At 36.5% G+C, this 13,552-nt stretch overlaps 1 protein-coding gene across 3 annotated transcripts in view; it reads left to right on the forward strand.

Annotated features, from left to right (window-relative positions):
• PLOD2 (procollagen-lysine,2-oxoglutarate 5-dioxygenase 2) overlaps window positions 1-12,975 on the forward strand; it is a 49,301-nt gene extending 36,326 nt beyond the window's left edge. For 2 of the 3 annotated variants that reach the window (XM_039722301.1, XM_039722300.1), the window contains exons 11-20: window positions 3,319-3,423; window positions 3,683-3,808; window positions 5,001-5,142; window positions 6,352-6,414; window positions 7,739-7,852; window positions 8,265-8,330; window positions 8,813-8,917; window positions 10,236-10,382; window positions 10,614-10,739; window positions 11,765-12,975. In XM_039722301.1, the coding sequence (XP_039578235.1) occupies window positions 3,319-3,423; window positions 3,683-3,808; window positions 5,001-5,142; window positions 6,352-6,414; window positions 7,739-7,852; window positions 8,265-8,330; window positions 8,813-8,917; window positions 10,236-10,382; window positions 10,614-10,739; window positions 11,765-11,920 (1,150 nt within the window). In that variant the 3' untranslated portion in view covers window positions 11,921-12,975. The remainder of the gene's footprint in view (window positions 1-3,318; window positions 3,424-3,682; window positions 3,809-5,000; window positions 5,143-6,351; window positions 6,415-7,738; window positions 7,853-8,264; window positions 8,331-8,812; window positions 8,918-10,235; window positions 10,383-10,613; window positions 10,740-11,764) is intronic. The other variant, XM_039722302.1, reaches the window with a different exon arrangement.
• The last annotated feature ends 577 nt before the right edge of the window (window positions 12,976-13,552 follow it).

Genomic DNA, 13,552 nt, shown 5'->3' on the forward strand with positions numbered 1-13,552 from the left:
ACTTTAAACTGATCTGCTGAGCTTCACACTGCCAACCGAAAATCTTGGCTTTCTTCTGAATTGTTGTTAATTGCTGCACTGAAATTGCTCTAAGTGATGTACAAGGACGCAGCTTTCTTTTCAACATTTGGTCTTACTTCAGGTCAGGTGGAGTGGAAGGAAAGTAGATTGAAGGGTTTAGCCTTTGAATGTAGATAAGGAAACATTTTACACATGAGCTTTGCCAGAAAGCACTTTCCACGTATTCCTTGGAGTGACCTGGATATGCATACAAATAGTTTCACATATAAGATGCATTAATTTCTAGAGAGCATGCTTGCTTTATTAATTTTGACTGAACCTTTTATCACTTTCTCTCCATCTGAAACCTGTAGTGTTTTAAGGAGATTTTTTTTTAGTGACCTTAAAGTGCAAAGGATCACCAAATGCCAAAACTTCATGCTTGCAGCGTAATTCTTCCAGCTTTTTCAGAGGCAAGCCATCATGTCAAATGTGAAGGATAAGTTCTGCCATGTGGTGATCCAGTCTTCAATACTGTAGAGAAAGAAATAAGGAGGAAAAAATAAGTCAGAATAGTAACCTTGAAGTTTCCTGACTGTTTAGGACAGGAATGCTCTTAGAGAGTTCTCAACAGAGTACTGAATGACTGAGAGTGACTTAGACCAAAACTTCTAATTTAGTATTTGTGGTTTGGATTATTAGGTGACTGAGGCACAGGAGGGTTTCTAACACTAAGCACATGGGACTAGTTAGAATAGAATTTTCTGGGTCTGGATTTAAAAGGGATGGGGGCAGAAAAAAAGGCAAAAGTTAAAGGACGATGCATTTTGCTATTATGTAATTAATTTTCAAGGTATATTTGCCTATAACTAAATATAAATTTGTTCCACTTCATCACGTTTTTATAATTAAAAACATTTATTCTCTTCATGTTTTTGTTAGCAGCAGAGGGTTTACCTGCTTTTGGAGTAGTGCTGGCAAGTGTTGTGGCTGGAACCCTGGACTGAAATCAAGTCTGGTCTCAGGTCTATTTTCCTCACTAGAATAAAGGAGCTGAATGTTTTTGGAAGAAATTTTACATCTAATGCCAAGTGCAGTATAAAAGTCAGGTTGCCATTAATAATTGTAATTAAGCCAATGATAAGTCTGTATGTGACTCGTGTTCAGTGGTTGTAAAGCTTTGAACAGAACGGATTAGTAAAGGAAAATACCATAAAGACTGAATAGCAGGGCCGTGTTATGGCCAAAATAAAACCTGCTGGTTTCAGCTGGGGCAATGTGAAAGTGCTGATTAAGGAATTTCTGTCACAAAAATGTCTGTATAAGATGTCAGGTGAGGCACGCCCAGAGACTGGCCAGAGATGTAGACTGGCTGTGTGTTCAAACACAGTGATTTTAGCAGCAGTGGGAAGATCATCTCTGACATATGGGTATTTAAAAACATTTTTCTGAAATTATTGCTAGATCTTTAGTGATCAAGCTTGAAAAGGAAGGAGTGCTTAAAGTTATGGAATAAAAAACTCTGCCTTCTACTGTGATGCCAACAAAGTCATACCTCTTGAGTCCTTTGAGAAGAAGAAAGTTTGAACAGAAAGACCCAAAAGGTGTTGATAAGTAGTAATTCTGATGTAAGATTTAGTCCTAGAGTTGGAAGGGGTTGGAAGAAGAGCAGGCAGGAAGCCATGGCAGCCCTTACCTTCACTTGTATGTAACCTGTCACATCCACACTTTGTCAGATCTTTTGAAGAGACAGAGATCTTTGCCTTTGCAGAAAGCAGTCACAATCAATCAAATCAAGTGGAACTTGAACTAAAGCACTGATTATAGATATTTTTAAACAAGAAAGTAAGATAATGTTTCAAGCTATTATGGTGGAATTAAAATAGAGAAAATAAACATTCAGTAATGCCACCTGCATGATAGGAAGCTATTGCTGTATTATTGACTTGAGGAAATTGTTCCACCTTCTCTAAAAGTATATTTGATTTCTTATAATGTCCTATTATTCTGAGGGCACAGGAAGGCTGAATCCACTATACCAAGTTTTCAGAAGAAAGTTTGAACAGAAAGACCCAGAAGGTGTTGATAAGTAGTAATTCTGATGGAAGATTTAGTGCTAGAGTTGGAGGGGGATGGAAGCAGAGCAGGCAGGAAGCCATGGCAGCCCTTACCTTCACTTGTATGTAACCTGTCACATCCACACTTTGTCAGATCTTCTGAAGAGACAGAGATCTTTGCCTTTGCAGAAAGCAGCCAGTCACAATCAAATCAAGTGGAACTTGAACTAAAGCACTGATTATAGATATTTTTAAACAAGAAAGTAAGATAATGTTTCAAGCTATTATGGTGGAATTAAAATAGAGAAAATAAACATTCAGTAATGCAAACTGCATGATAGGAAGCTATTGCTGTATTATTGACTTGAGGAAATTGTTCCACCTTCTCTAAAAGTATATTTGATTTCTTATAATGTCCTATTATTCTGAGGGCACAGGAAGGCTGAATCCACTATACCAAGTTTTGGCCTAGCAAGTCCACCCTACCAGAAGTATGCAAACATAGTCTGTGTATCTTTCATATTTACAGTAGAATGTGTTTTCTTTGTCTTTCTCTTGGAGGCATGGGAGTTTGTGCAGTTTGTTCTTCTGAGATCAAAATCACAACTGATAGAAATAGTGTGTGGATGCATTCAGTTATTTTACCCAGTATAAATTCACTGCCTTTGCAATTGGTTTATATTTCTCTTTACCAACTTTGTTGTTCTTGTAGATCAAAAAGACAAAGAAAAAGTCTTTAAATATGTTTCTTTATATAAGTTTATAAGTTTGTCCTACACCCTCCATAAGGTTTCAATTACTATTCAGATTGCATCTCTGGACTCTTTTTCCAAAGACAGCATTACAGCCACTTGCTAGAGGAGCTTACTAAATAAGGTCACACTTCACTGTTAAGTGATTGTACTGATACCCAGCTATATAAATTAATGGCTTGCTCCCCCTATCCCATTTTCTATTAGGACACTCTGTAGAAGGTATTACTGAACTTGGTAAAGGCTAGAGGCCAAAGAAAAATATAAGGCATCTAATCCATATATTTTAAACTTCTAGTTAATGAAACTAACGTAGTCTAAAGACACCTTTCTCTACAATACTGTGCTGCAGAGGACTCTTAATGCAATGAATCAGTTCAGTACTTAATTGTAGTTTGGGGTTTTTAAAAATCTTTGTGTTTGTTTTGTTTGTGATATTTTTTTCTGGACATATGTCCATGTAGACACTATTATTAACATGAGTTAATAATTCTTTTTTGTATTTTTAGGGACCTTTGTCGCCAGGATAAAACATGTGAATATTACTTAAGCATAGATGCAGATGTCGTGCTGACAAACCCCAAAACTTTAAGAATACTGATAGAACAGAACAGGTATAGTAAATCTCTTATTTTGTAGAATTTCCTCTAAATTGAAAGCATTCTCTGGGGTCTGTCCAGGGAAAATAAGATCCCATTTGTTTTTGCAGAGTTAAATCCTCTTTGTTTACTTGTGGTATTTCATTGCCATAGTTCATAACAGGCTTGGGGGCCAGCAATTCACAAAGCATTTTGTTCCTGTCAAACAGCAATTCCTGATGTGAATTTCAATTTCAGATTTTCATATTTTCTTATTCATTATGTCACTTCACAGGAAGATAATTGCTCCGCTCGTAACCCGCCATGGGAAGCTTTGGTCCAATTTCTGGGGTGCTTTGAGCCCAGATGGTTATTATGCTCGATCAGAAGATTATGTGGACATTGTCCAAGGGAACAGAGTGTAAGTCACTGTAAACTAATTCCTAGAGTAAGGGCACCCAGTATGGTTATTAGCAACATATTGCATGAAGCTATATGAATATGGTATTACTCCTGGAGAGATGAGGTTTGGTATATTGTTTTGTGTTGTCTATTTCATAGAAATATACTTGTTTATTCCCACTCACAGCTTGGGAAAAAACCAAGTGTTTAACCTGATGAGTTGGTGTTAGGACTGGACACATCTATTACTGGTACCTGTCTGATGGTGTCTGGTTGCTCTACCAGTGTACAATACAGAAAAAGGCAAGATAAATAGCAAACCCAAAACTCTACATCCCTGGCATCTCAAGCACAAGGAATGGTTGTTATATTCATTAAATGACTTTGTAATCTCCTTGGGGTAAATGCTTAATCAATGGAACAGCTATAACTTCTTTGTGTGTTTCCTACTGTATATGATGTCACATATCTCTTAAGGGGCTCTTCAGCAATACTTTTGTCAAGGATAAACTTTTGGGTTTATCCCTCCTCTAAATTAATGTGATGTAAGTTGTTCTAAGCTTGACTGTTCCATATGGTGATGCCTTTTCTACGCCCTGGAAGAACAAAAGGAACTGAAATAGACTGCTTGAATAGGACTGGCTTGTTTTCAGTCCTACTGTACTAAAAGAGTGCTTGTGGCACTGGGAGGGGGGAAATCTGCAGAGGGAGCATTTTGAAAGCAGTGCTTTTCTGTTGATATTGGCCCAACTCACATAAATACATGGCCTGCTGTGGTCTGTGGGTATTTGTGTGAGGAGGTCAGACCAGCTGTGTGAAGTCTCAGTGAAGTCTTTAAACTCATTTAAAAATCTGTTTTGGAGTTACTTTCTCCATCTGGTATTGTAAAATAATATTAAAAGAGTTTGACTGATTGTCTTAACTATGGAAACATGAAGTACATGTGTAGTTAAAATTCCATAGAGAATTTGACCTTGCTATATTTTTATAACAGTATTTCATAAAAATTGAATTACTGCCTACGCCTACTTTTGAGATGTCCAGATGCAGTTTTCCAAGTGTCTTGGGAACCTTTCAGCTTCTTTTTCTTGCAGCTTGCTTAGCCTTGTCAGCAAATTCAAAGATGCTGATTTAATAGAATAGGCAACAAATTAGTTTTCATAGCTTTAAACTATTTTTGTGTTGGTTTTTCTTTTTCTTATTTTCAACAGAGGAGTATGGAATATCCCTTATATGGCTAATATATATTTAATTAAGGGACAGACTCTCAGATCTGAGATGAAAGAAAAGAACTACTTCATGCGTGATAAGTTGGATCCTGATATGGCACTCTGCAGGAATGCCAGGGAGATGGTAAGGTGTATCTGTAACAGCTTGCTTTCAAATACACACATTCCTTTGTGTCCTGCTGTACTCATAGACTGCTTCACTTGATTGATCTTGGATATTATATTTTACTTCTAATTCAAAGTACTAGCCAATTTTTGTGTGATAAAACCCTTCAGGTGTATTTTTTTAAATTGTTGAGAACAGATGTTTTTTTCAAGGCCAATGCACTGATGCAATGACTGCATGGTATTTTCTGGTTAAATTCCTTGAAAATTTCTGTTGAGGTTAAAATACCTTTCTCCTTGGCACAACCTCAGTAGATGAAAGAGGGCTCAACTGCTCTGCTGTGTATGACTTAAAATTTACCAACTCATTTGGATTATCTCTATTGTGCACATTTTTATACAGTATGAAACTTCTGGCAGACTAAGTTGGAATATTTTACCATTTTTTATTAAGTAGATATATATTGAAACTAACAATGGGCAGTGTCAAATAAAAAGCCTAGATTATGTAAGAAATGTTAGGAATCTTCTTAGGGAGCATGAATTACTCATTAATTTTTCTAGACAGATTAAAACTGTATCTGATAAATGTTACTTGTGTTCATCTGGAAGTAATGAGAGAACTTATTTGTACTGTAAAGTTATGAACCTGTAAATCCATATTTCTACTGATATTTACACTAGTTTCAGCACAGAGACAAATAAGACCTAAACCAGGCCTATTTCCAGACACTATAGCATTGAAAAATATTTTTGCTGAATTGAACAAGAAAAGTTGGCAAGTATTAATTTTTTTATTCCCTCATAACAAGGCATGATCTCCTGTGTTTGTACTGATTCTTCAGAACAACCCCGTCTAGTCCTGTTGTATTCAAACCTCCTCAGCATCAGTTCCTGCAAAACCTGTGCTTTCCATGTGCTCATTAAACTAATCTGACTGGCTCATGAAAAAAATTGCTTCCTCTTTTCCTCTTTGTCAGTCTGGGCTGTAGGAGGGTTTGGTACGTGCTTGTTTTTGTACTGCAGCAGATAAGAAGGGGCTGGTGGAAACAGCTTTGACATGTGTATGAAGAGCTTTGCTTGGAGATGCATGTTGTCTGTAAAGGCATATCAGCTTTTGGTCAAAGGCTGCTATTTCCCTGATGTACCCGTGGAAACCTAAAAGTAGCTGGCAAATTAGAAAGAGATTGTGTCAGAAAACTGATGTGATGATTCTCCTTCATTTTAGACTTTACAAAGGGAAAAAGACTCCCCTTCTTCGGAAACATTCCATATGCTCAGAGCCCCAAAGGTGTTGCTTTATTTGTTTTTTATTGATTAGTTATTATTACATGCAGTATCATTCTACCACAGAAAGATACTTCTCCTCTGTCGACTTCCTCTGATGAAATACTGCTCTGGCTTTCTCTTCAGTCTTCTAGGGTTCAGGTTTTTGCCAGGGACAGGTTTTTCATGCCCAGCTGAAAGCATCTCATAGAGGCTCTTTGTTTCCTCAGGGGGGGTTTTCAGTGCTTCTGAGGTCAAGGTGTGCTGACACTGCTTCTGTAGCTAAAATGGATAGAGCAGTCCTAGGAAGGAGTAAAGCTCAGATCACTTGTAGGTCTGCCAGGCCCCCTCAGTGACCACATTGTCACTTGAAGCTGTTTTTCTTGACCCAGGCCCTCCTTATTCTCCCTGCTGCAGCTATTTGATGATTTGGTAAGTGCCCAGAACTGGGCATGTTTAACATAATCATTACTTTCCTAACAGTTTAACTCTTTTTCAGACAAAAACATAGACAGAAGTACCAAAGTACCCAAATGGTAATGTCTTCATCTGCTGTAAATCCAAAAGTCACAAATATTTCTGAAAAGAAGTTTTAGTCTGAAAAACCTTAAACTAAAAAGTATCCCATAGAACATAGATTTCTTTTTAAAAATACTATTTTCTGCTACTACTTCTAATCAAGAGACTTCTGTTAATACCTTCGCTTGATAATGAAGCTGTATCTTACCACACTTGATATTTTGCATATAATTACATGCACAGACTTCAGAGTGCTCAGCTGTTTTGGAAGCTGATCTGAATCTTCTTGTGTGCTGTATTTGCCAATATCTTTTTATTTCAGGCCAATTCACCAGATGGATCATGTTGTGAATACTCTGAAATAAGTTTCTTGTTCTGACTTTCATGAACACTTTGATTGTTAGCTTATTCTTTCAGATTTTAATTTGAAACTAAACCCTAGATGTTGGTTTTCTTGTGTTGTGAGTGTTTTCAGTTTGAGATCAGATTCTTTCAGTGTGTCTTAAGTTTTCTGGAAAGCAAATTGACCAATCACTCCTCTGCTTTTTCCTTTCTATAACTCTACATATGTTCCCAACAATATATGTTTTATGTTTTGGTTTAATGTATTTAGAAAATAAATGCAAGTAAATGCTTGTAAACAAGGAGTTATGAAGAGTACTTGGTGATTAGAGTCAACCATTTGAAAATTAGGATGCTAAGTTAACAGCACCTTTACAATTAATGGGTACAAATGTGATTATATTTTATGAAAGCACAATCATGAAAACCTTTTTAAGCATTGCTAAGATGGACAGTTTTGCTAATGATGCTTTCTCTAATTGGTATAGGGTGTTTTCATGTACATTACCAACAGACATGAATTTGGAAGACTTCTTTCTACAGCCAATTACAATACTTCCCACTACAACAATGACCTCTGGCAGATATTTGAGAATCCTGTGGTATGCATCTAATTATTTTAAAAATTTAATTTTATTTCATTTTAAAAAAGTATAAACTTATACATTGTAAAGGATTTGAAATTTGAAGGCTTTATGTGGAAAACCTTTGTTTACTGTGTGCTAAATATTGATTATGTACTAAAAGGTGTTTTTACCCATCCAAGCAAATGACAGTGTGTCATATCAGTAAGCCAGGTGGTGACCAGAGCATGAAATTGGAGATATGGCCCTGAGGTAACAGGTTTCATGATTTTTGACCTGATGGGAACAAGTTTGTTTATGAGAATAAGAAAATTTTGAATTGTTTCCAGTGCTTTCATTAGAACAAATGAATAGAATATAAATTATTTTTTTATCACTTACAAGTATCGTTGTTCTGTTGTAATGTTTTTAAATCATATTTTTTTTTTAGGATTGGAAGGAAACTTACATAAATCCAAACTATTCAAAGATCTTCACTGATAACATAGTAGAACAGGTGAGTATAAGTAGTTTTTTGAAAATTTGTGTGACTCGTAATAAATTGGCATGCAGTAAATATTTCCATGCAAATGCTGTTTTGGTCTGTGACTAAACAGTTTTTTGATGTTTTGGATCAGAACTGAATTTTTGCCATTTGATATAGGCTGCTTGCTTTTATGCAACTAATCTGAACAGAGCACTTGTGTTGGATGGTCAGTTGTGACAATTAGGGACAGTGATTTAATGAACTTTGCCTCTCTAAAAAGCTGGGATGAGTTTTTTCTGTGTAAAGCAATGTTAATTTTTTAGCTGTTTTCCCATATTAACCTGTAATGTGGAAGACTGGGGTTGTCACTTAGAACCATAAGGCACAGAAGATGTGGGTGCACTGACACATTCTTAGTGCTGGGTCAGGCCTTAGAATGCAGCTCATAGTTTTTGCTTTTGTGAGAATGTGCTTGAGAATCAAGTTTTTAATTGTTTGGGGTTTTCTTGTAGCCATGTCCAGATGTGTTTTGGTTTCCCATATTTTCTGACACTGCCTGTGATGAATTGGTAGAAGAAATGGAACATTTTGGGCAATGGTCTGGTGGAAAACACCAAGTAAGTGTCAGCCTATATAAACATAATCTTAATGAGTGATCTTAACTACTTTTACAACTCACAGTAACTCACGGTGTACTGCAACAAACAAACATCCCAGCAATTGCCAATGATCTGAAACATCTGCTTTGTGGTATGAAGTGCTTACTTTAGTCTATCACATAGCTGTTTTTCAGTAGATTTAGAGGCATTCTTCAATTAATATTGTGGTGTGGCACCCACCAAAGTCACTCTGTCACTGTCCTCAACTGGACAGGAGAGAAAACGTAAAAAAAAAAAAAAAGAGTTTGACTTGAGATATAAGGACAGGGAGAGATATTCAATAGCCAACACAGGGCAAAACAGACTCAGTTTGAGGAAATGAGTTTACTTTCTGATCTGGTTCAGTTGGTAATATAATGATCAATGAAACGACATTTTAAAAACACCTTCCTGCCATTTATCCCCTTTCTTAAAGGCACTGCCACCCCAGAGGTGCTGTCTCTGTCACTGCTGTGCTCAGCCTTGGCAGTGGCAGTTGTTTTGCAGTAGGGCATTGGCTCCACAGGGGAAATTTCCAGCAGCTTCTCACAAAGGCCACCCCTGCAGCCCAGGCTGTGCCACATAAACCCAGTGCACACTTTGAATCAGCAAATTAGATACTAAGAGTGGTGGAGCTCTGTGGCAGGTACCTACAGTGACCCAAGGCTGATTTTGGGTAGCTGTTGATAACTGTTCAGACAAGTTTTACCCATTTTTCTCTTAAGTACTAATTTGTCAGACTTGTCCCCCTAAGGAGTTACCTGAAAATGTTATGAGGTGTTGTGTCAACATTCTCAGAGAATTCAAGATATTTATTAACTACCACTAAAATAGAGAAATGTTTATCTTATTCACAAATGTGGTACCATGAGAAACTATAGTCACAATTGTACTGTAAGTAGGAGCCTCTAGAAAGAATTTTAACATACTTTTGTCTTCAAAATATTTCAACATTTATTACCCTGTCAAGTTGAGGCCTGTCATCTCTTATCTGATAGAATTTCAATTGCATCTGCAGCTCAGTAAATAAAACTTATTATCCCTAGAAGCTCTTTTATTTACAGGTGACACATCCAAATATTGACTCATCCTATTTTTGACTCTTCCAGTTTTTGCTCATTGGTATCTCAACACACTTTTTTCCTTGGCAGTTAGCTGTGGGATTGCTGTACAGACAGCCACTGAAACATTGCTTTGTTGCTGTTCTGTGATTCTGCAGATTTCAAATAAATATTTGTTGAAATGTCAGAAACATCCCATGTTCCTGTTTCCAAGCTATTTGTGGTGTTTTCATTAGGACAGCCGCATTTCTGGAGGTTATGAAAATGTCCCAACCGATGACATTCATATGAAGCAAATAGGACTGGATAATGAATGGCTGCATTTCATACGAGAGTTCATTGCCCCAGTAACACTAAAAGTCTTTGCTGGCTACTATACCAAGGTATGTGTTAAAAGCTTCTGCAGAAATGACTCCATGGTGTGACCAAATTTAATTATTTTAATGATTATCGCTGTTTGGTTTGGTTGGGAGTTTGTATGTGGCATAGCAGTAGTTAAAGATGAATGTTGTTGATTTTTTCTTTTGACTAAGCTTAAGCAAAGCTTAGTCAAAGAATCCTGTGTATGACTTGGCAGTTCACAGCTGGAAGTCTGACTGTGTGTTTTGTTGCAGGGTTATGCTCTGCTGAACTTTGTTGTAAAATACAGCCCTGACAGACAGCGGTCGCTCCGACCTCACCATGACTCCTCTACCTTCACGATCAACATCGCCCTCAACAAAGTAGGAGAGGACTTCCAGGTGAGTTACTGACTTAAAACTTGTCCTTGGAGTATCTAATATTAGAACCCAAACACAGATACTTAGAGACCCAGCTGAGAAGGAAAAGATGCACATCACAAATTGAGTACATTATGCCTTGTGGTTTTTTGACAAGCACTAAATTTGCTCAACTCCAGGATCCAGAACTGTTGATGCAGTCAGGCTGGTTTCAGATGGTGGGAGAGAAGTGGTTTGAAGAAAAATTTAGGAGATGTTAGTCATTTCATTTTAATTCTGAAATGCTTCATTTCTGTACAGTGAAAACCAGTTTTTCAAAAGAGTTTAAATAGTGTCAAGTTGACTCAAGTGGCTTCTTTTCTGTAGAATTTTTCTAATGGTTCTTTTTTAGATCAGCCACAGAATGAAGATTTTTAAGTCTTGTATCTGTTTAAGTTTTTTATGAGCTAAATTATTTTCTAGTGTGATATTGATTCAAATAAGACAGTCCACAGAGTGTGGAGCTAGGCAGGGCAGTTGCAATAATATCCAACTTTTACTTACAGAGAAATTTAACCTGTTGTGTTTATAAGCCTTTATCATTCATAGTACTTAACACCAATAAATGTGCTTGGCACACTTACTATTTTAAAAAGCACACCTACAGAGTGAAATCAGCAGCCAGATTAATTAATTTAAGATTTATTTAAATGCTGTCCTGGTAGGGATGCAGTCCTGAAACACGGCCTGTGAACACAATTTGCTTCTCTCTGGTAGAATCTGTAGTGAAGTTATTGAAGATCTGTTTGTCAGATTCATTGCTTGAATGAGTTGTTATGCAGTGAATGCTAAAGCAAGACAAGAGGAAATCTGATTGCAAATGCTTGTATGTTAACTAATGTTCTAAAGATAATGTCACATAAACAAGCTTGCTGAGTTATGGTAAAAGTAAAAAACCCAGCTTATTAATAATAGCAAATTATTTGAAGTAATGAGTATATAAAAATGAATTTATTAAAGCACAAGATAAATATTTGGGATTTATTGTGTTTGTGTTTTTACTACAGGGAGGTGGATGTAAATTCCTTAGGTACAACTGCTCCATTGAGTCTCCCAGGAAAGGATGGAGCTTCATGCACCCAGGAAGACTTACACATTTACACGAAGGACTTCCTATCTTGAATGGCACAAGATACATTGCAGTATCATTTATTGATCCTTAATTTTATTTTTCTTTGTCCTCTTCAACAGCAGTGTTCTTTACATAAACATTTATTTATAGATCTCTTCTGGAAGATGGTGATAAAAGAAACTAAGTTACTGTTACTAGACAGCAGAGATACTTTGGGCTAAAAGGAGGAAAACAGAAAATGTTCTAATATTGTTGGAGATTTCTTGATATCTGCTCTGAGCCTTGAGTCCCAAAGTAAACATGTCCTACTTGTTTTTCCATTCTGCTGTCCTAAAGAGTGGATAAGGAGAGAAAATGGAAAAGCACAGTGAACCCATTTCTTCGTTGATAAAAACCCAAACCCCAAGGAATGCTAAATACAAAATCATTGGAAAAATTTATCGTGGTTTTCATTCAGTTAAGTGACACAGCTAAAGTTTGGTGGTCTGTGTATTTGGTACCAACCAAAGAAAGGAAAATCACAGCATAAAAACAAAATCAAATGAATCTTGTTTACAGTTGTTTCTGGTAAGCAATAATGCCATATGTTGGTTTATACTGAAGGGAAAACGTCTCTGTAGCCTGGTCGCTTAATTCATTGTCAATACTGAAATGTACACCCTTAGAAGGAAAAAAATAAATTAATTGCCAATATGGGACGAGGATTAAATCCTTTATCTAAGGAGAAAATGTTTTATCATTCGTTCTGAGAACTTATCCTGTTGAAAGCTTACTTTTCTTCAGCAAGTGACCTTTGTTTAAAGTGAGTTATTTTTCTAAATGTGTAGTTGCACCCAATGGATACTGGAAATTTGATGCTTATTTTCAGAATGCTGGTCAATTTTAATAGGATGTTTTATAGGGACAGTTTTCTACTCTTAAAATTACTTGAATTTTGTATCAGGAAAATGAAATGGTGGCAGTCTCTTTTAAAGCTAAGGGTCTTAACTTGACATTTATTTTGAAGAAATTGGTTTAAAATATTCCTACTGTATCTACTGTTTGTAATTTAAAGAAACTTGAAGCTAACTGTCTCAAAGTCTACCGTGCCAAAATGCACGACATGTTGGAAAACCTTGAGAAAAATAAAAGGTAATTTTAAATTAATGGAGCAGCTGTTACTTGACTGTATCAGGTAGTTTCTTTGCATTTGTGACTGTTCTTAAAATAATGATTGACTGACAAATATTTTCTAATGACCTGTAGAGGGGAGCTGGGCATGTCAGATTTTGGGTTGTTTGCTGTTAGAGTTATTTCAGTGAGTGCCTGTGTACCAAGCCTTGCATTACACTTTTAGAACAACCCCAGCAGGAGTGATGGTTCCTGGGTTTGTTTTTCTGTGGAGGCTGTTTGATGATCTAAGCAGTACTTCACTCTTTAACTGTGTATCTTTGAAGAAGCTTAATATCTCATTTTCTAAACAGAAACTTTGTTTGCAGCTGACAGGATTAGGAGAGTGTTTCAAAGATTTTTCTTTTACTGAAAATAACCACATCTGCTTATGTCCCTGTTCTGCAGTTTTGAGGAATGAGCTTTAACCATATTTAAAGTTATGCTGAAGCAAATACATCAAAGTGAGTTAACCTCAATCATGTATTAAAATGAGCTGGCTTGAAAAGGAATGGCTTTTGACAGGAAATTTTTTGCTTTCTTCTAATTTCTCTTTACACTGTCAACTTTTCTG

This window comes from Passer montanus, unplaced genomic scaffold, assembly GCF_014805655.1.
Source record: "Passer montanus isolate IOZ18808 unplaced genomic scaffold, ASM1480565v1 scaffold48, whole genome shotgun sequence".
Classification (NCBI taxonomy): domain Eukaryota; kingdom Metazoa; phylum Chordata; class Aves; order Passeriformes; family Passeridae; genus Passer; species Passer montanus.